At 40.9% G+C, this 22,500-nt stretch overlaps 1 protein-coding gene across 1 annotated transcript in view; it reads left to right on the top strand.

The window, feature by feature from the left end:
* The window catches only part of adgrl3.1 (adhesion G protein-coupled receptor L3.1), a 284,567-nt gene that overhangs the window by 98,473 nt on the left and 163,594 nt on the right, over positions 1 to 22,500 (top strand). Inside the window, exon 4 of the mRNA XM_082978635.1 lies at positions 15,648 to 15,757. Within this exon, the coding sequence (XP_082834761.1) occupies positions 15,648 to 15,757 (110 nt within the window). The remainder of the gene's footprint in view (positions 1 to 15,647; positions 15,758 to 22,500) is intronic.

Below are 22,500 nucleotides of genomic sequence, written 5' to 3'. Positions count from 1 at the left end.
CTCAAGGACAGAACTAGATACATTTGTTTTGGGTTGCATGCCAAATGACACCCTATTCCCTATATGGCCACTGGTCAAAATGTGTCAGGATGTAACCAGGGACTTGTGTCTTGTACCTTCTCTACTAGTGATCATTCTGCCGTGGCAACACAGGATGTGATGTCACTACCTGTCTTTCCCAGGGTCTCTGTACCTCTATACCTCTATAGTAGACCGTAGTAGTGACAGACAGTACCCTGTTCATTCTCTGTCTACTCTCTTCATTCCAGTCTCTTTATTCTAGTCTCTGTATTCTAGTCTCTTTATTTTAGTCTCTTCATTCTAGTCTCTTTAATCTAGTCACTTTAATCTAGTATCTTTATTCTTGTCTCTTCATTCCAGTCTCTTTATTCTAGTCTCTTTAATCTAGTCTCTTTATTCTAGTCTCTGTATTCTAGTCTCTTCATTCTAGTCTCTTCATTCTAGTCTCTTTATTCTAGTCTCTTTAATCTAGTCTCTGTATTCTAGCCTCTTTATTCTAGTCTCTTTATTCTCTTCATTCCAGTCTCTGTATTCTAGTCTCTTCATTCTAGTCTCTTCATTCTAGTCTCTTTAATCTAGTCACTTTAATCTAGTATCTTTATTCTTGTCTCTTCATTCCAGTCTCTTTATTCTAGTCTCTTTAGTCTAGTCTCTTTATTCTAGTCTCTTTATTCTTGTCTCTTCATTCCAGTCTCTTTATTCCAGTCTCTTTATTCTAGTCTCTTTATTCTAGTCTCTTTATTCTTGTCTCTTTATTCCAGTCTCTTTATTCTAGTCTCTTTAGTCTAGTCTCTTTATTCTAGTCTCTTCATTCTAGTCTCTTTATTCTAGTCTCTTTATTCTAGTCTCTTTATTCTAGTCTCTTCATTCTAGTCTCTTCATTCTAGTCTCTTTAATCTAGTCACTTTATTCTAGTCTCTTTATTCTAGTCTCTTTATTCCTCAGTCCGTCTCTGTATTCTAGTCTCTTTAATCTAGTCCTCTTCTAGTTCTTAGTCTGCTCTTCATTCCAGTCTCCTAGTCTCTATCTAGTCTCTTTATTCTAGTCTCTGTATTCTAGTCTCTTTATTCTAGTCTCTTTATTCTAGTCTCTTTATTCTAGTCTCTTTATTCTAGCTCTCTATTCCAGTCTCTTTATTCTAGTCTCTGTCATTCTAGTCTCTTTAATCTAGTCTCTTTATTCTAGTCTCTTCATTCTAGTCTCTTCATTCTAGTCTCTTCATTCTAGTCTCTTTATTCTAGTCTCTTTATTCTAGTCTCTGTATTCTAGCCTCTTTATTCTAGTCTCTTTATTCTCTTCATTCCAGTCTCTGTATTCTAGTCTCTTTAATCTAGTCACTTTAATCTAGTATCTTTATTCTTGTCTCTTCATTCCAGTCTCTTCATTCCAGTCTCTTTATTCTAGTCTCTTTAGTCTAGTCTCTTTATTCTAGTCTCTTTATTCTTGTCTCTTCATTCCAGTCTCTTTATTCTAGTCTCTTTAGTCTAGTCTCTTTATTCTAGTCTCTTTATTCTTGTCTCTTTATTCTAGTCTCTTTATTCTAGCCTCTTTAGTCTAGTCTCTTTATTCTAGTCTCTTTATTCTTGTCTCTGTATTCTAGTCTCTTTATTCTAGTCTCTGTATTCTAGTCTCTTTATTCTAGCCTCTTTATTCTAGTCTCTTTATTCTCTTCATTCCAGTCTCTGTATTCTAGTCTCTTTATTCTCTTCATTCCAGTCTCTTTATTCTAGTCTCTTTATTCTCTTCATTCCAGTCTCTTTATTCTAGTCTCTTTATTCTCTTCATTCCAGTCTCTTTATTCTAGTCTCTTTATTCTAGTCTCTTTATTCTTGTCTCTTCATTCCAGTCTCTTTATTCTAGTCTCTTTATTCTTGTCTCTTCATTCCAGTCTCTTTATTCTAGTCTCTTCATTCTAGTCTCTTCATTCTAGTCTCTTTATTCTAGTCTCTTCATTCTAGTCTCTTTATTCTAGTCTCTGTATTCTGGTCTCTTTATTCCAGTTTCTTTATTCTAGTCTCTGTATTCTAGTCTCTTTATTCTAGTCTCTGTATTCTAGTCTCTTTATTCTAGTCTCTTCATTCTAGTCTCTTTAATCTAGTCTCTTCATTCTAGTCTCTGTATTCTAGTCTCTTCATTCTAGTCTCTTTAATCTAGTCTCTTTATTCTAGTCTCTGTATTCTAGTCTCTTCATTCTAGTCTCTTCATTCTAGTCTCTTTATTCTAGTCTCTTTATTCTAGTCTCTGTATTCTAGCCTCTTTATTCTAGTCTCTTTATTCTCTTCATTCCAGTCTCTGTATTCTAGTCTCTTTAATCTAGTCACTTTAATCTAGTATCTTTATTCTTGTCTCTTCATTCCAGTCTCTTTATTCTAGTCTCTTTAGTCTAGTCTCTTTATTCTAGTCTCTTTATTCTTGTCTCTTTATTCCAGTCTCTTTATTCTTGTCTCTTCATTCCAGTCTCTTTATTCTAGTCTCTTTAGTCTAGTCTCTTTATTCTAGTCTCTTTATTCTAGTCTCTTTAGTCTAGTCTCTTTATTCTAGTCTCTTTATTCTTGTCTCTTTATTCCAGTCTCTTTATTCTAGCCTCTTTAGTCTAGTCTCTTTATTCTAGTCTCTTTATTCTTGTCTCTGTATTCTAGTCTCTTTATTCTTGTCTCTTTATTCTTGTCTCTTTATTCTAGTCTCTTTATTCTTGTCTCTTCATTCCAGTCTCTTTATTCTAGTCTCTTTATTCTAGTCTCTTTATTCTTGTCTCTTTATTCTAGTCTCTTTATTCTTGTCTCTTTATTCCAGTGTCTGTTTTCTAGTCTCTTTATTCCAGTGTCTGTTTTCTAGTCTCTTTATTCTAGTCTCTGTATTCTAGTCTCTGTATTCTGGTCTCTTTATTCTAGTCTCTTTATTCTAGTCTCTTTATTCTAGTCTCTTTATTCTAGTCTCTTATTCTAGTCTCTGTATTCTAGTCTCTTTATTCTAGTCTCTTTATTCTAGTCTCTTTATTCTAGTCTCTTTATTCTAGTCTCTTTATTCCAGTCTCTGTATTCTAGTCTCTTTATTCTAGTCTCTTCATTCTAGTCTCTTTATTCCAGTTTCTATTCTGGTCTCTGTATTCTAGTCTCTGTATTCTAGTCTCTTTATTCTGGTCTCCTTATTCCAGTTTCTATTCTGGTCTCTGTATTCTGGTCTCTGTATTCTAGTCTCTGTATTCTAGTCTCTTTATTCCAGTTTCTATTCTGGTCTCTGTATTCTAGTCTCTGTATTCTAGTCTCTGTATTCTAGTCTCTTTATTCCAGTTTCTATTCTGGTCTCTGTATTCTAGTCTCTTCATTCTAGTCTCTTTATTCCAGTTTCTATTCTGGTCTCTGTATTTTAGTCTATTTGTTCTGGTCTCTGAGAGGGAGTGAATCATGATCTTTAAGGATGTCTGAGCTCTACAAAGACTGTCATCTTAATCACCTACAGTGACCATATTCCACCACTTCATCCCTCCTACACTCCCTCTCTTCATTCCATCCCTCCATCCCGGCCTAGACGGCCCCTATTAGTGAATAAAACCCAAATATAGTTACTCCTTATACACTCAATCCCTTCATCCATCCGCCCCGGCCTCCACCCCTCCCTCTATCCCTCCATCCCTGCCTCCACCCCTCCCTCTATCTCTCCCTGCCTCCACCCCTCCCTCTATCCCTCCATCCCTCCATCCTTCTGTCCCTGCCTCCACCCCTCCCTCTATCCATTTTTTACATTTTAGTCATTTAGCAGACGCTCTTATCCAGAGCGACTTACAGTAGTGAATGCATACATTTCATACATTTTGTTCCATACTGGTCCCCCGTGGGAATCGAACCCACAACCCTGGTGTTGCAAACACCATGCTCTACCAACTGAGCCACACGGGACTATCCCTCCATCCCTCCGCCCCAGCCTCCACCCATTCCTCTATCCCTCCATCCCTCCGCCCCAGCCTCCACCCCTCCCTCTATCCCTCCATCCCTCCGCCCCAGCCTCCACCCATCCCTCTATCCCTCCATCCCTCCGCCCCAGCCTCCACCCATCCCTCTATCCCTCCATCCCTCCGCCCCAGCCTCCACCCATCCCTCTATCCCTCCATCCCCAGCCTCCACTCCTCCCTCTATCCCTCCATCCCTCCGCCCCAGCCTCCACCCATCCCTCTATCCCTCCATCCCTCCGCCCCAGCCTCCACCCATCCCTCTATCCCTCCATCCCTCCGCCCCAGCCTCCACCCATCCCTCTATCCCTCCATCCCCAGCCTCCACTCCTCCCTCTATCCCTCCATCCCTCCGCCCCAGCCTCCACCCATCCCTCTATCCCTCCATCCCTCCGCCCCAGCCTCCACCCATCCCTCTATCCCTCCATCCCTCCGCCCCAGCCTCCACCCCTCCCTCTATCCCTCCATCCGTCCACCCCTCCCTCATCGGTGGATAGAATCGTGTCTTTAAAGGTGGTACAGTAAACCAGATCACATGTAGAATACAATAGTACTGTTGTCCTGCAGAGATGTGGATGTGGAGGGCTGATTTAGGACCGTTCACACGGTGGGGTTTGTATCGCCAGCTGTCTGAATATCTCTGGAATTAAAAGCAGACATCACACATGTCAAACCGTGAGAGAATCATCATCAGTCAGTCAATTAGCAACTTCTATACCGTGAGAGAGAGCTGGAGTGAGATCTGCCAGCTAAACCAACATCAACAACAACAAACAACAACAAACAACAATGACACATCCTAAACAGCCCCAGCTAGCTCTCCACGGAGAGAACACACACACACACACACACACACACACACACGCACGCACGCACACACACACACACACACACACACACACACACACACACACACACACACACACACACACACACACACACACACACACACACACACACACACACACACACACACACACACTGTGTGTGTGTAGTAACCGAGCCAGTAGTAACGGAGCCAGCAGCCAGTATCTGTATTTAGGCCACTACCTTGAAGTGGTCATGTTCATAGAAGGCCTTGTTTATCCCAGCTGGAGAACACAGACAGACTACAGAGGCCTTTTAGCTGCCAGGGTTTTACACATCATTCTTTTTCAATCAAACTATTAGCCAAACCACATTGGGACAGTGTAGTGTGTGTGTGTGTGTGTGTGTGTGTGTGTGTGTGTGTGTGTGTGTGTGTGTGTGTGTGTGTGTGTGTGTGTGTGTGTGTGTGTGTGTGTGTGTGTGTGTGTGTGTGTGTGTGTGTGTGTACCGCCCCTGCACATATTTATCATGGTTCAGATTAAGGACAGATCCATGTCAACAGACTATTTTTCATGGTGTTGTTTATCTGTCAGAGAGAGGGGGACAGAGAGGGGGGGAGAGGGAGTGAGAGAGGGAGGAAGAAAGACAGAGAAAATGAGAGAGAGAAAAAGAGAGGGAGAGAAGAAGGGATGGAGGGTTTTCTGATTTTCAGGGTTTTGGGGTCTTTGGAATTGAGCCCCCAATGGGATGAGGGGATGAGAGAGAGAGAAATGGAAAGACAGAGGGCTGGAGGGAGAGAGAGAGTGGGGCGGCAGGGAAAAGGGAGAGAGTGCGTAGAGAGACAGGGGGAAGAAGAGAGAAAGGGAGGGAGGGAGGGAGGGAGGGAGGGAGGGAGGGAGGGAGGGAGGGAGGGAGGGAGGGAGGGAGGGAGGGAGGGAGGGAGGGAGGGAGAACGGAGTAAATGGGGAGAGGGAGAGAGAGAAGTGAGAGAGATGTCAGGGAATGTCTACTGTAGCTAAGTGGGTTAGAGATGGAGAGAGGAAGAGACTGAGGGAGAGAAATATGGAGGGAGGGAGAGAGAGAGAGAAAATGGAATGATTGGGTTCTATGGTTTCATGGAGGATAGAGACATAGGGAGAAAGCATGACTATATTTTTGGGGAGTAACCATAGCAACCATAGCAACCATAGCAACCATAGCTGCAGGAAGTAAGGGTGCTGAGGGTGCTGCAGCACCCCCTGAAAAATCTGAATAAAAAAAAAAATATATTTTTTTTTTAAGTAGTTCACTGGGCCTTTACTAGTCCTGTATTACTAGTCCTGTATTAACATACCTTTACTAGTCCTGTATTAACAGACCTTTACTAGTCCTGTATTAACATACCTTTACTAGTCCTGTATTAACAGACCTTTACTAGTCCTGTATTAACATACCTTTACTAGTCCTGTATTAACAGACCTTTACTAGTCCTGTATTAACAGACCTTTACTAGTCCTGTATTAACAGACCTATATAGACGTCTGTAACACTGGGCCTTTACTAGTCCTGTATTACTAGTCCTGTATTAACAGACCTTTACTAGTCCTGTATTAACAGACCTTTACTAGTCCTGCTGTAACACTGGGCCTTTACTAGTCCTGTATTACTAGTCCTGTATTAACATACCTTTACTAGTCCTGTATTACTAGTCCTGTATTAACATACCTTTAGTAGTCCTGTATTAACATACCTTTACTAGTCCTGTATTAACAGACCTTTACTAGTCCTGTATTAACAGACCTTTACTAGTCCTGTATTAACAGACCTTTACTAGTCCTGTATTAACATACCTTTACTAGTCCTGTATTAACATAGCTTTACTAGTCCTGTATTAACAGACCTTAACTAGTCCTGCATTAACAGACCTATATAGACGTCTGTAACACTGGGCCTTTACTAGTCCTGTATTACTAGTCCTGTATTAACATACCTTTACTAGTCCTGTATTACTAGTCCTGTATTAACAGACCTTTACTAGTCCTGTATTAACAGACCTTTACTAGTCCTGTATTAACAGGCCTTTACTAGTCCTGTATTAACAGACCTTTACTAGTCCTGTATTAACAGACCTTTACTAGTCCTGTATTAACAGACCTTTACTAGTCCTGTATTACTAGTCCTGTATTAACAGACCTTTACTAGTCCTGCATTAACAGACCTTTACTAGTCCTGTATTAACAGACCTTTACTAGTCCTGTATTACTAGTCCTGTATTACTAGTCCTGTATTACTAGTCCTGTGTTAACATACCTTTACTAGTCCTGTATTAACAGACCTTTACTAGTCCTGTATTACTAGTCCTGTATTAACATACCTTTACTAGTCCTGTATTAACAGACCTTTACTAGTCCTGTATTAACAGACCTATATAGACCTGTAACACTGGGCCTTTACTAGTCCTGTATTACTAGTCCTGTATTAACATACCTTTACTAGTCCTGTATTACTAGTCCTGTATTAACAGACCTTTACTAGTCCTGTATTAACAGACCTTTACTAGTCCTGTATTACTAGTCCTGTATTAACATACCTTTACTAGTCCTGTATTAACAGACCTTTACTAGTCCTGTATTAACAGACCTTTACTAGTCCTGTATTAACAGACCTTTACTAGTCCTGTATTACTAGTCCTGTATTAACAGACCTTTACTAGTCCTGCATTAACAGACCTTTACTAGTCCTGTATTAACAGACCTTTACTAGTCCTGTATTACTAGTCCTGTATTAACATAGTCCTGTATTACTAGTCCTGTATTAACATACCTTTACTAGTCCTGTATTAACAGACCTTTACTAGTCCTGTATTACTAGTCCTGTATTAACATACCTTTACTAGTCCTGTATTAACAGACCTTTACTAGTCCTGTATTACTAGTCCTGTATTAACATACCTTTACTAGTCCTGTATTAACAGACCTTTACTAGTCCTGTATTACTAGTCCTGTATTAACATACCTTTACTAGTCCTGTATTAACAGACCTTTACTAGTCCTGTATTAACAGACCTTTACTAGTCCTGTATTAACAGACCTTTACTAGTCCTGTATTACTAGTCCTGTATTAACATACCTTTACTAGTCCTGTATTACTAGTCCTGTATTAACAGACCTTTACTAGTCCTGTATTAACAGACCTTTACTAGTCCTGTATTAACAGGCCTTTACTAGTCCTGTATTAACAGACCTTTACTAGTCCTGTATTAACAGACCTTTACTAGTCCTGTATTAACAGACCTTTACTAGTCCTGTATTACTAGTCCTGTATTAACAGACCTTTACTAGTCCTGCATTAACAGACCTTTACTAGTCCTGTATTAACAGACCTTTACTAGTCCTGTATTACTAGTCCTGTATTACATCCTTTACTAGTCCTGTATTAACATACCTTTACTAGTCCTGTATTAACAGACCTTTACTAGTCCTGTATTACTAGTCCTGTATTAACATACCTTTACTAGTCCTGTATTAACAGACCTTTACTAGTCCTGTATTACTAGTCCTGTATTAACATACCTTTACTAGTCCTGTATTACTAGTCCTGTATTAACAGACCTTTACTAGTCCTGTATTAACAGACCTGTTAGACGTCAGTAACACTGGGTCATTACTAGTCCTGTATTAACATACCTTTACTAGTCCTGTATTAACAGACCTGTTTAGACGTCTGTAACACTGGGTCTTTACTAGTCCTGTATTACTAGTCCTGTATTAACATACCTTTACTAGTCCTGTATTACTAGTCCTGTATTACTAGTCCTGTATTAACAGACCTTTACTAGTCCTGTATTAACAGACCTGTATAGACGTCTGTAACACTGGGTCTTTACTAGTCCTGTATTACTAGTCCTGTATTAACATACCTTTACTAGTCCTGTATTACTAGTCCTGTATTAACAGACCTTTACTAGTCCTGTATTAACAGACCTGTATAGACGTCTGTAACACTGGGCCTTAACTAGTCCTGTATTACTAGTCCTGTATTAACAGACCTTTACTAGTACTGTATTAACAGACCTTTACTAGTCCTGTATTACTAGTCCTGTATTACTAGTCCTGTATTACTAGTCTCCTGACCAGGAGAGACAGACCAGGAGAGACAGACAGACAGAGAGAGAGAGAGACAGTCATCTATCCAAGGCTAGTCACTTTATAGCAAGTGATTCACTCTCCATTCAAAAAGTGTGATTTCATTAACTACCTATTACATCGAAATATGTTGTGTAACCAAGCAGAACCATATTTTATATAGATATATACTAGCTTCATTAAGCACTAAATTGGGTCTATCAAAGATATCTAACAAAGAGGTATATTAAAGAGGTCTAACAAAGAGGTATATTAAAGATATCTAACAAAGAGGTATATCAAAGAGGTGTAACAAAGAGGTCTAACAAAGAGGTAAAACAAAGAGGTATATTAAAGAGGTCTAACAAAGAGGTATATCAAAGAGGTGTAACAAAGAGGTGTATTAAAGAGGTCTAACAAAGAGGTAAAACAAAGAGGTATATTAAAGAGGTCTAACAAAGAGGTATATTAAAGAGGTGTAACAAAGAGGTATATTAAAGAGGTGTAACAAAGAGGTATATTAAAGAGGTCTAACAAAGAGGTATATCAAAGAGGTCTAACAAAGAGGTATATCAAAGAGGTGTAACAAAGAGGTCTAACAAAGAGGTATATCAAAGAGGTATATTAAAGAGGTGTAACAAAGAGGTATATTAAAGAGGTGTAACAAAGAGGTATATTAAAGAGGTGTAACAAAGAGGTATATTAAAGAGGTGTAACAAAGAGGTATATTAAAGAGGTATATTAAAGAGGTGTAACAAAGAGGTATATTAAAGAGGTGTAACAAAGAGGTATATCAAAGAGGTCTAACAAAGAGGTATATTAAAGAGGTGTAACAAAGAGGTATATTAAAGAGGTGTAACAAAGAGGTATATTAAAGAGGTGTAACAAAGAGGTATATTAAAGAGGTGTAACAAAGAGGTATATTAAAGAGGTGTAACAAAGAGGTATATTAAAGAGGGTTCTGTACTCTGGTACAGATTTTTGGTCTGAGCAGCAGGTTTATGTATCTCTGGTACAGATGTTTGGTCTGAGCAGCAGGTTTATGTATCTCTGGTACAGATGTTTGGTCTGAGCAGCAGGTTTATGTATCTCTGGTACAGATGTTTGGTCTGAGCAGCCAGCCGTGACCACCCGGTGTTGTGTGCTAATATCTCCTCTGTCTGAGTCTATGTCTACGTCCCAAATGGCACCCTATTCCCAATGGGGCTTTGGTCAAAAGTAGTGCACTAAATAGGGAATAGGGTGCCATTTGAGCCAGCCATGACCAAGTCATGTGTGCTGATGTTGCCTGTGTCTGAAATGGCACCCTAAATCCTATTTAGCACACTACTTTTGACCACATCCTGCATAGGGCCCCTTGGTGAAAATTAGTGCATTAAGTAGGGATTACGGTGAGATTTGGGACCGCAGCCTAATCACAAGTGACCGATGATGAAGTCATCGGTGCGAGAAATGAAAACCCAGGGGAGCGAAGGAAGAGAAGGCAAAAGGAGAAGGGATGGAGGGATAAAAGAAGGAGATTATTAGTAAAATACCAGTGGAGATCATCATTAGAAAACATGGTAGATATCACAGGAGGTTGGTCGCCACCTTAATTAGGGAGGACGGGCTCGTTGGTAAGGGCTGGAGCAGAATAGGTGGAATGGTATCAAACACATGGTTTTACCATTCCATCCACTCTGTTTTCCATACATTATTATGAGCCATCCTCCCCTCACCAGCCTCCACTGATAGAAAGGTGTTTGGGGGAGTGTACATGTGTGTCCTAAAGACAGAGAGAGCGAGAGAGAGAGAGACAGAGACAGAGAGAGAGAGAGACAGAGAGAGACAGAGAGACCTAGAGACAGAGAGACAGAGAGAGAGAGACAGCGAGAGAGAGACAGAGAGAGAGAGAGAGACAGAGAGAGAGAGACAGAGAGAGAGAGACAGCGAGAGAGAGAGAGAGAGCGAGAGAGAGAGAGAGAGACAGAGAGAGAGAGACATCATCACCAGAGAGAGAGAGATAACAGCTGTATGCAGCATCGCTGGGATGTTTGGTGAATATCAACATGGTAATATGTATGCTAATATTGAAATGTAAATGTAATTTGTTTACATGTATATTTCATGTATGTAAATCCTCTGGCTTAAGACAAGACAAGGTCTGTGTCCCAAATGGAACCGCATGGAACCTATTCTCTATGGGTCCTGGTCTAAAGTAGGGCACTATATAGGTAGAGGGGGATATTTGAGACACAGACAATGTAAAAGAAGGATCAGTCAGGTGGGGGGGTAGTTTTCTCATTATGGGAAAAGGTCCCTATCTTTAATCTAAATGTCAACTCTGTGACAGTATAGCGAGAGAGAAGGAGAGAGAGAGAGAGAGATGGAGAGAGAAACAGAGAGACAGAGACAGAGAGAGAGAGAGATGGAGAGAGAGACAAAGAGACAGAGAGAGATGGAGAGAGAAACAGAGAGACAGAGACAGAGAGAGAGAGAGATGGAGAGAGAAACAGAGAGAAATGGATGAGAAAGAGAAAGCCGGAGAGAGATGGGGAGAGAGAGATGGAGAGAGAGAAAGCGAGAGAGAGATGGAGAGAGAGAAAGCGAGAGAGAGATGGAGAGAGAGATGGAGAGAGAAACAGAGAGAAATGGATGAGAGAGAGAAAGCCGGAGAGAGATGGGGAGAGAGGGAGAGAGAGAGATGGAGAGAGAAAGCGAGAGAGAGATGGAGAGAGAAACAGAGAGAAATGGATGAGAGAGAGAAAGCCGGAGAGAGATGGGGAGAGAGGGAGAGAGAGAGATGGAGAGAGAGAGATGGAGAGAGAAAGCGAGAGAGAGATGGAGAGAGAGAGATGGAGAGAGAAACAGAGAGAGAGATGGAGAGAGAGAGAGAGAGAGAGAGAGAGATGTAGAGATGGAGAGACAGAAAGCGAGAGAGAGATGGAGAGACAGATAGAGAGAGTATATTCAGATGAAAAAGGAAATTGCACTTTACCCTGTGCAGATATAATATTTTCTCCCCCAGTGTCTTGGTTTGATATTAGAATAGAGCTTTATGTTCATCCTGAATCAGGAAGTCCCGCTGACGTAAATAAACCATTTTCTGTTGGAGACATTTTATTATATGACATGTTTTGTGAAAATGCACCCCTCCAAATATCGCCCCCCCCACACACACCACAAACACACACACACAGACACACACAGACACACACACACACACACACACACACACACACACACACACACACACACACACACACACACACACACACACACACACACATTAACACAGACACACACACATTAACACACATTAACACACACACACACACACACACACACACACACACACACACACACACACACACACACACACACACACACACCACACACACACACACACACAGCTCTGCATGTTATCGTGGTAATGACAGTGGAAAGTAGTTATAGTCATGGTGCCAGGAGAGGAGATCTCTAGATAATGTCAATGAATTACCTGTTGAGCCTCGTGCTCTTCTAGTACGCAGGTTAGAGTGTTGGGGGGGTAGGAGTGTGTGTGTGTGTTAATGTGTGTTAATGTTTGTTAATGTGTGTGTGTCTGTGTTAATGTGTGTTAATGTGTGTTAATGTGTGTGTGTCTGTGTTAATGTGTGTTAATGTGTGTGTGTCTGTGTTAATGTGTGTGTGTGTGTGTGTGTGTGTGTGTGTGTGTGTGTTAATGTGTGTTAATGTGTGTGTGTCTGTGTTAATGTGTGTGTGTGTGTGTGTGTGTGTGTGTGTGTGTGTGTTAATGTGTGTTAATGTGTGTGTGTCTGTGTTAATGTGTGTGTGTGTGTGTGTGTGTGTGTGTGTGTGTGTGTGTGTGTGTGTGTGTGTGTGTGTGTGTGTGTGTGTGTGTGTGTGTGTGTGTGTGTGTTAGAGGTCGACCGATTAATCGGAATGGCCGATTAATTAGGGCCGATTTCAAGTTTTCATAACACTCGGTAATCGGTATTTTTGGACGCCGATTTGCCGATTTTTTTATTTTTTTATTTTTTTAGACCTTTATTTAACTAGGCAAGTCAGTTAAGAACACATTCTTATTTTCAATGACGTCCTTGGAACAGTGGGTTATCTGCCTTGTTCAGGGGCAGAACAACAGATTTTTACCTTGTCAGCTTGGGGATGCAACCTTATGGTTAACTAGTCCAACACTCTAACCACCTGCTTTACGTTGCACTCCACGAGGAGCCTGCCTGTTACGCGAATGCAGTAAGAAGCCAAGGTAAGTTGCTAGCTAGCATTAAACTTATCTTATAAAAAACAATCAATCAATCTTAATCACTAGTTAACTACACATGGTTGATGATATTACCAGTTTATCTAGCCTGTCCTGCTTTGCATATAATCGATGTGGTGCGCATTCGCGAAAAAGGACTTTCTTTGCTCCGACGTGTACCTAACCATAAACATTAATGCCTTTCTTAAAATCAATACACAAGTATATATTTTTAAACCTGCATATTTAGTTAATATTGCCTGCTAACATTAATTTCTTTTAACTAGGGAAAATGTGTCACTTCTCTTGCAAACAGAGTCAGGATATATGCAGCAGTTTGGGCCGCCTGGCTCGTTGCGAACTGTGAAGACTATTTCTTCCTAACAAAGACAGCCGACTTCGCCAAACGGGGGATGATTTAACAAAAGCGCATTTGCGAAAAAAGCACAATCGTTGCACGACTGTACCTAACCATAAACATCAATGCCTTTCTTAAAATCAATACACAGAAATATATATTTTTAAACCAGCATATTTAGCTAAAAGAAATCCAGGTTAGCAGGCAATATTAACCAGGTGAAATTGTGTCATTTTGCGTTCATTGCACACAGTCAGGGTATATGCAACAGTTTGGGCCGCCTGGCTCGTTGCGAACTAATTTGCCAGAATTTTACGTAATTATGACATAACATTGAAGGTTGTGTAATGTAACAGGAATATTTAGACTTATGGATGCCACCCGTTAGGTAAAATACGGAACGGTTCCGTATTTCACTGAAAGAATAAACGTGATAGTTTCCGGATTCGACCATATTAATGACCAAAGGCTCGTGTTTCTGTGTTTATTATATTATAATTAAGTCTATGATTTGATAGAGCTTTCTGACTGAGCGATGGTAGGCAGCAGCAGGCTCGTAAGCATTCATTCAAAATAGCACTTTTGTGCGTTTTGCCAGCAGCCCTTCGCAATGCATTGCGCTGTTAATGACTTCAAGCCTGTCAACTCCCAGATAAGGCTGGTGTAACCGATGTGAAATGGCTAGCTAGTTAGCCGGGTGCGCGCTAATAGCGTTTCAAATGTCACTCACTCTGAGACTTGGAGTAGTTGTTCCCCTTGCTCTACATGGGTAACGCTGCTTCAAGGGTGGCTGTTGTCGATGTGTTCCTGGTTTGAGCCCAGGTAGGAGCGAGGAGAGGGACGGAAGCTATACTGTTACACTGGCAATACTAAAGTGCCTATAAGAACATCCAATAGTCAAAGGTATATGAAATACAAATCGTATAGAGAGAAATAGTCCTATAATTCCTATAATAACTACAATCTAAAACTTCTTACCTGGGAATATTGAAGACTCATGATAAAAGGAACCACCAGCTTTCATATGTTCTCATGTTCTGAGCAAGGAACTTAAACGTTAGCTTTCTTACATGGCACATATTGCACTTTTACTTTCTTCTCCAACACTGAGTGCATTATTTAAACCAAATTGAACATGTTTCATTACTTATTTGAGGCTAAATAGATTTTATTGATGTATTATATTAAGTTAAAATAAGTTTTCATTCAGTATTGTTGTAATTGTCATTATTACAAATAAATAAATCGGCCGATTAATCGGTACCGGCTTTATTGGTCCTCCAATAATCACTATCGGTATCGGCGTTGAAAAATCATAATCGGTCGACCTCTAGTGTGTGTGTGTGTGTGTGTGTGTGTGTGTGTGTGTTAAAGAGTGTGTGTGAGTGTGTGTTAATGTGTGTTAATGTGTGTGTGTTAATGTGTGTGTGTGTTAAAGTGTGTGTGTGTGTGTGTGTGTGTGTGTGTGTGTGTGTGTGTGTGTGTGTGTGTGTGTGTGTGTGTTAATGCGTGTGTAGTGTTTATAAGGCCTCATGCTCTTGTCTCTCCATGGCAACACATTGACCCCCTTGTATTTAGTCTCTTACCTGTATCTCCATGTTGTTGTCTATGTAACAGTGAACACATGTCGATAGGGAGTTTAATGACTCTGTTTCTGTATGTCTGTGTAGTGTCACCTTGACCTTGACCTGTCCTTGGTGTCTCCCAGTCTACCAGATGTTGTTATTGTTGTGTCCAGGTGTAACAACCAGGCCCAGTGTGTGTGTGTCTGTATACCTGTTCTAATGTTTACCTGTTGTTGTTATTGTTGTGTCCAGGTGTAACAACCAGGCCCAGTGTGTGTGTGTCTGTATACCTGTTCTAATGTTTACCTGTTGTTGTTATTGTTGTGTCCAGGTGTAACAACCGTACCCAGTGTGTGTGTGTCTGTATACCTGTTCTAATGTTTACCTGTTGTTGTTATTGTTGTGTCCAGGTGTAACAACCGACCCGTGGGGGCGACCGCAGTCCGTGTGTGTGTGTCCGTGTACCCGTACCCGTGTGTGTGGCTGAACCTGTTCTTGACCTGTTGTTGTTATTGTTGTGTCCAGGTGTAACAACCGTACCCAGTGTGTGTGTGTCTGTATACCTGTTCTAATGTTTACCTGTTGTTGTTATTGTTGTGTCCAGGTGTAACAACCGTACCCAGTGTGTTGTGGTAGCAGGACCTGATGTGTTTCCTGACCCCTGTCCTGGAACATACAAATACCTGGAGGTGCAGTACGAGTGTGTCCCCTACAGTAAGTACTACACTATACTATACATACTATACCGTACTATACTATACTATCCCATACTACACTGCACTACGCTATACTATGCTATATGATACTATACTATACTGCAGTATGAGTGTGTCCCCTGCAGTAAGTACTACACTATACTATACTATACTACACTATACTACAGTATGAAGTGTCCCCCCTACAGTAAGTACTACTATAAACTACTTTATTACTACAAATTATAACATAGTACTATATTAGGTATTAATATTATACTATATTGTATATGTATCATACTATCATTTGAATCTGCTGTAGTATTTACTTTGGGAAACTCATGTACACCATACAACAATATTATACTATATACTGTGGGATATACTGATGGAACTCATGTACACCATACAACAATATTATACTATATACTGTGGGAAATACTGAGGGAACTCATGTACTCCATACAACAATATTATACTATATACTGTGGGATATACTGATGGAACTCATGTACACCATACAACAATATTATACTATATACTGTGGGAAATACTGAGGGAACTCATGTACTCCATACAACATTGTTTTTTAATAGTAAAATGTTTCCATCTGGCTCAGTGTTGTTGTCTGCAGATTGAAATACCAGGAACTTCTGAACTGATAAGAATGTTTGAGAACATATTATTTACACCACCACAGCCAGTAACGGGCCTCGGACAAACACTAGAGATGGGGAAATCTGAGGTCTTCGTGGAATCTCAGCTTTTCCAACAGGAAAGAAGGGAAGGGAGGGTGAGCTTAAATGACTGTCTGACCTACGACCCTTCTGTTGACAGACTCAGTTTGGGAAAAAGACTGACGTCTGAAATAGGAGGAGCTAAAACTCAGTAAAGAGATATTTTTAATATCATTTATAACAGTGATACGTCCATCATTTATAGCAGTGATACAGCCATCATTTATAACAGTGATACAGCCATCATTTATAGCTGTGATACAGCCATCATTTATAACAGTGATACAGCCATCATTTATAACAGTGATACAGCCATCATTTATAACAGTAATACAGCCATCATTTATAACAGTGATACGTCCATCATTTATAACAGTAATACAGCCATCATTTATAACAGTGATACAGCCATCATTTATAACAGTAATACAGCCATCATTTATAACAGTGATACAGCCATCATTTATAACAGTGATACAGCCATCATTTATAACAGTGATACAGCCATCATTTATAACAGTGATACAGCCATCATTTATAACAGTGATACAGCCATCATTTATAACAGTAATACAGCCATCATTTATAACAGTGATACAGCCATCATTTATAGCAGTGATACAGCCATCATTTATAACAGTGATACAGCCATCATTTATAACAGTGATACAGCCATCATTTATAGCAGTGATACAGCCATCATTTATAACAGTAATACAGCCATCATTTATAACAGTAATACAGCCATCATTTATAACAGTGATACAGCCATCATTTATAACAGTGATACAGCCATCATTTATAACAGTGATACAGCCATCATTTATAACAGTAATACAGCCATCATTTATAACAGTGATACAGCCATCATTTATAACAGTGATACAGCCATCATTTATAACAGTAATACAGCCATCATTTATAACAGTGATACAGCCATCATTTATAACAGTGATACAGCCATCATTTATAACAGTAATACAGCCATCATTTATAACAGTGATACAGCCATCATTTATAACAGTAATACAGCCATCATTTATAGCAGTGATACGCCATCATTTATAACAGTAATACAGCCATCATTTATAACAGTGATACAGCCATAATTTATAACAGTAATACAGCCATCATTTATAACAGTGATACAGCCATAATTTATAACAGTAATACAGCCATCATTTATAACAGTGATACAGCCATCATTTATAACAGTAATACAGCCATCATTTATAACAGTGATACAGCCATCATTTATAACAGTAATACAGCCATCATTTATAACAGTGATACAGCCATCATTTATAACAGTGATACAGCCATCATTTATAACAGTGATACAGCCATCATTTATAACAGTGATACAGCCATCATTTATAACAGTAATACAGCCATCATTTATAACAGTAATACAGCCATCATTTATAACAGTAATACAGCCATCATTTATAACAGTGATACAGCCATCATTTATAGCAGTAATACAGCCATCATTTATAACAGTAATACAGCCATCATTTATAACAGTAATACAGCCATCATTTATAACAGTGATACAGCCATCATTTATAACAGTAATACAGCCATCATTTATAACAGTGATACAGCCATCATTTATAACAGTGATACAGCCATCATTTATAACAGTGATACAGCCATCATTTATAACAGTGATACAGCCATCATTTATAACAGTAATACAGCCATCATTTATAACAGTGATACAGCCATCATTTATAACAGTGATACAGCCATCATTTATAACAGTGATACAGCCATCATTTATAACAGTGATACAGCCATCATTTATAGCTGTGATACAGCCATCATTTATAACAGTAATACAGCCATCATTTATAACAGTGATACAGCCATCATTTATAACAGTGATACAGCCATCATTTATAACAGTAATACAGCCATCATTTATAACAGTGATACAGCCATCATTTATAACAGTAATACAGCCATCATTTATAACAGTGATACAGCCATCATTTATAACAGTAATACAGCCATCATTTATAACAGTGATACAGCCATCATGTATAACAGTAATACAGCCATCATTTATAACAGTGATTCAGCCATCATTATAACAGTAATACAGCCATCATTTATAACAGTGATACAGCCATCATTTATAACAGTGATACAGCCATCATTTATAACAGTGATACAGCCATCATTTATAACAGTGATACAGCCATCATTTATAACAGTGATACAGCCATCATGTATAACAGTAATACAGCCATCATTTATAACAGTGATACAGCCATCATGTATAACAGTTACAGAATGGTATATCAGTGAATTGGAATACAATCTGGCCTGGCATCGCTCTTCCTCTCCTCTCCTCTCATCTCCTTTCCTCTCCTCTCCTCTCCCACCAGACAGCCAAGCTAAACCTGATCCTCTATGGAAAACATTTAATTATATTTCAGCAAATAGGCCTGATGGTGACGGCTTGATTAAATAATAACAGCTTCAGTATCTCTCCCGGAGCCAGATGGAAACAGAACATGATACCTGCATAATGTGGCGCTGCCCTGATTCAGTTGTCTCAGAGTCGACTGTCTTTGTGTGTGTGAGGGAGGGAGTGAGGGGAAGTGTGTGTGTGTCTTTGTGAGGGGAGGATGAATAATGTGTGTGTGTGTGTGTGTGTGTGTGTGTGTGTGTGTGTGTGTGTGTGTGTGTGTGTGTGTGTGTGTGTGTGTGTGTGTGTGTGTGTGTGTGCGCGTGTGCGTGGGTGTCTGCCATTTTTGTGAGCTCCAGCTCACTGTTGCAACATTATTAAGTTCCCTAAGAACAACGAGGAGCACAGATAGATGGGTTCCACTGTGATCTGATAACAGAGGAGTGCACCTGGATAAAGTTTCCCCTGTAGAGAGGAACAACACCTGGATAAAGTTTCCCCTGTAGAGAGGAACAACACCTGGATAAAGTTTCCCCTGTAGAGAGGAACAACACCTGGATAAAGTTTCCCCTGTAGAGAGGAACAACACCTGGATAAAGTTTCCCCTGTAGAGAGGAACAACACCTGGATAAAGTTTCCCCTGTAGAGAGGAACAACACCTGGATAAAGTTTCCCCTGTAGAGAGGAACAACACCTGGATAAAGTTTCCCCTGTAGAGAGGAACAACACCTGGATAAAGTTTCCCCTGTAGAGAGGAACAACACCTGGATAAAGTTTCCCCTGTAGAGAGGAACAACACCTGGATAAAATTTCCCCTGGAGAGAGGAACAACACCTGGATAAAGTTTCCCCTGTAGAGAGGAACAACACCTGGATAAAGTTTCCCCTGTAGAGAGGAACAACACCTGGATAAAGTTTCCCCTGTAGAGAGGAACAACACCTGGATAAAGTTTCCCCTTTAGAGAGGAACAACACCTGGATAAAGTTTCCCCTGGAGAGAGGAACAACACCTGGATAAAGTTTCCCCTGTAGAGAGGAACAACACCTGGATAAAGTTTCCCCTTTAGAGAGGAAACTAGTTTCTTTGTCTCTTTCCCCCGCTCTCCCTCTCTCTCTCTTCCTCCTCTCCTCTCTCCCTCATCTTCCCTTCCTCTCTCCTTCTCTCCCTCTCTTCCTCTCTCCCACTCCCTCTCTTCCTCTCTCCCTATTTTCCTCTCTCCCTCTCTCCCTCTCTTCCTCCCTTCCTCTCTCCCTCTCTTCCTCTCTCCCACTCCCTCTCTTCCTCTCTCCCTATTTTCCTCTCTCCCTCTCTCCCTCTCTTCCTCCCTTCCTCTCTCCCTCTCTTCCTCCCTTCCTCCTTCCCTCCTGTTTTTTTTGTTGTGTTCCAAACCTCCTCACACTTTACGACCATCATTCAGACATCACTGGTACCATTCAGACATAACTGGTACCATTCAGACATCACTGGTTCCATTCAGACATCACTGGTACCATTCAGACATCACTGGTACCATTCAGACGTCACTGGTACCATTCAGACATCACTGGTTCCATTCAGACATCACTGGTTCCATTCAGACATCACTGGTACCATTCAGACATCACTGGTACCATTCAGACATAACTGGTACCATTCAGACATCACTGGTTCCATTCAGACATCACTGGTACCATTCAGACGTCACTGGTACCATTCAGACATCACTGGTACCATTCAGACATCACTGGTTCCATTCAGACATCACTGGTACCATTCAGACATCACTGGTACCATTCAGACATCACTGGTTCCATTCAGACATCACTGGTTCCATTCAGACATCACTGGTACCATTCAGACATCACTGGTACCATTCAGACATCACTGGTTCCATTCAGACATCACTGGTTCCATTCAGACATCACTGGTACCATTCAGACATCACTGGTACCATTCAGACATCACTGGTACCATTCAGACGTCACTGGTACCATTCAGACATCACTGGTACACATAATCTTAGACATTAACACTTGACGAGGAACAACTCTGGGCCCTGCTGTGGTTAACAACTCTGGGCCCTGCCGTGGTGAACATCTCTGGGTCCTGCCGTGGGGAACAACTCTAGACCCTGTCGTGGGGATCAACTCTGGGCCCTGCCGTGGTGAACAACTCTGGATCCTGCTGTGGTGAACAACTCTGGGCCCAGCCGTGGTGAACAACTCTGGGCCCTGCTGTTATGAGCAACTCTGGGCCCTACTGTGGTGAACAACTCTGGGCCCTACTGTGGTGAACAACTCTGGGCCCTACTGTGGTGAACAACTATGGGCCCTACTGTGGTGAACAACTCTGGGCCTTACTGTGGTGAACAACTATGGGCCCTACTGTGGTGAACAACTCTGGGCCTTACTGTGGTGAACAACTCTGGGCCCTGCCATGGTGAACAACTCTGGGCCCTGCCATGGTGAACAACTCTGGGCCCTACTGTGGAGAACAACTCTGGGCCCTACTCTGGTGAACAACTCTGGGCCCTGCCGTGGTGAACAACTCTGGGCCCTGCCGTGGTGAACAACTCTGGGCCCTGCTGTGGTGAACAACTCTGGGCCCTGCTGTGGTGAACAACTCTGGGCCCTGCTGTGGTGAACAGCTCATATAACATGTCACCATTTAGATTTCCTGGGCCTGTACTTCATTCATTAACATTAAGTTCTCCAACAACACCAACAATTACCTTATTAGCTTAGTAGAGTATGCATTACACTGTAAATCATAGGAGTTAGTTAGCCATATGCTAATAACGCCCACTCAATTTAACATAGGAGTTAGATAGCAATAATCTAATAATAGCCACTCATTTTATCATAGGAGTTAGCAGTATGCTAATAATATCCACTCATTTTATCATAGGAGTTAGCGATATGCTAATAATATCCACTCATTTTATAATAGGAGTTAGCGATATGCTAATAATATCCACTCATTTTATCATAGGAGTTAGCGATACGCTAATAATATCCACTCATTTTATCATAGGAGTTAGCGATATGCTGGTAATATACACCAACACGATCTATTTCAGAACAACGGCATTGTTGCTCTGTGTTAAAGCTAATTAGGAGATACAATCGTCTTGTTCTCCCTATTATGACCGTTCTGTCAGATCTTTGTAAAACACCAGGAATTACTGCATAACACACACACACACACACACACACACACACACACACACACACACACACACACACACACACACACACACACACACACACACACACACACACACACACACACTTCAATTATGATCTAAAACCCAGAAATCACTTGATAAGGCCCCCACGGAACACTGGAGCACTGTCGGCATGGAGACCAGGGCTCTCGATTACCAATTTATATCTGAGAGAGCGTGAGAGAGAGACAGAGAGAGAGAGAGAGGTTGGTGGAGGAGGGGGCGAGAGGAGGGTGGGAGATGAGGAGAGGAGGAGAGGAAAGAGCGAGAAAGAGGGAGAGGGATTGGAGAGGTGGAGGGGAGAGAGGAGATAGAGGGAGAGAGAGAGACAGAAGAGAGTGGGGGACAGAGAGAGAAGAGGAGAGGGTGTGGAAGAGAGAAGAGGGTGGGGAGAGAGAGAG

This window comes from Salmo salar, chromosome 08 (genome assembly GCF_965601325.2).
Source record: "Salmo salar chromosome 08, fSalSal1, whole genome shotgun sequence".
Lineage (NCBI taxonomy): Eukaryota > Metazoa > Chordata > Actinopteri > Salmoniformes > Salmonidae > Salmo > Salmo salar.
The sequence above is the reverse complement of the archived record's forward strand: the minus strand, read 5'-3'. Positions and strand labels throughout refer to the sequence as shown.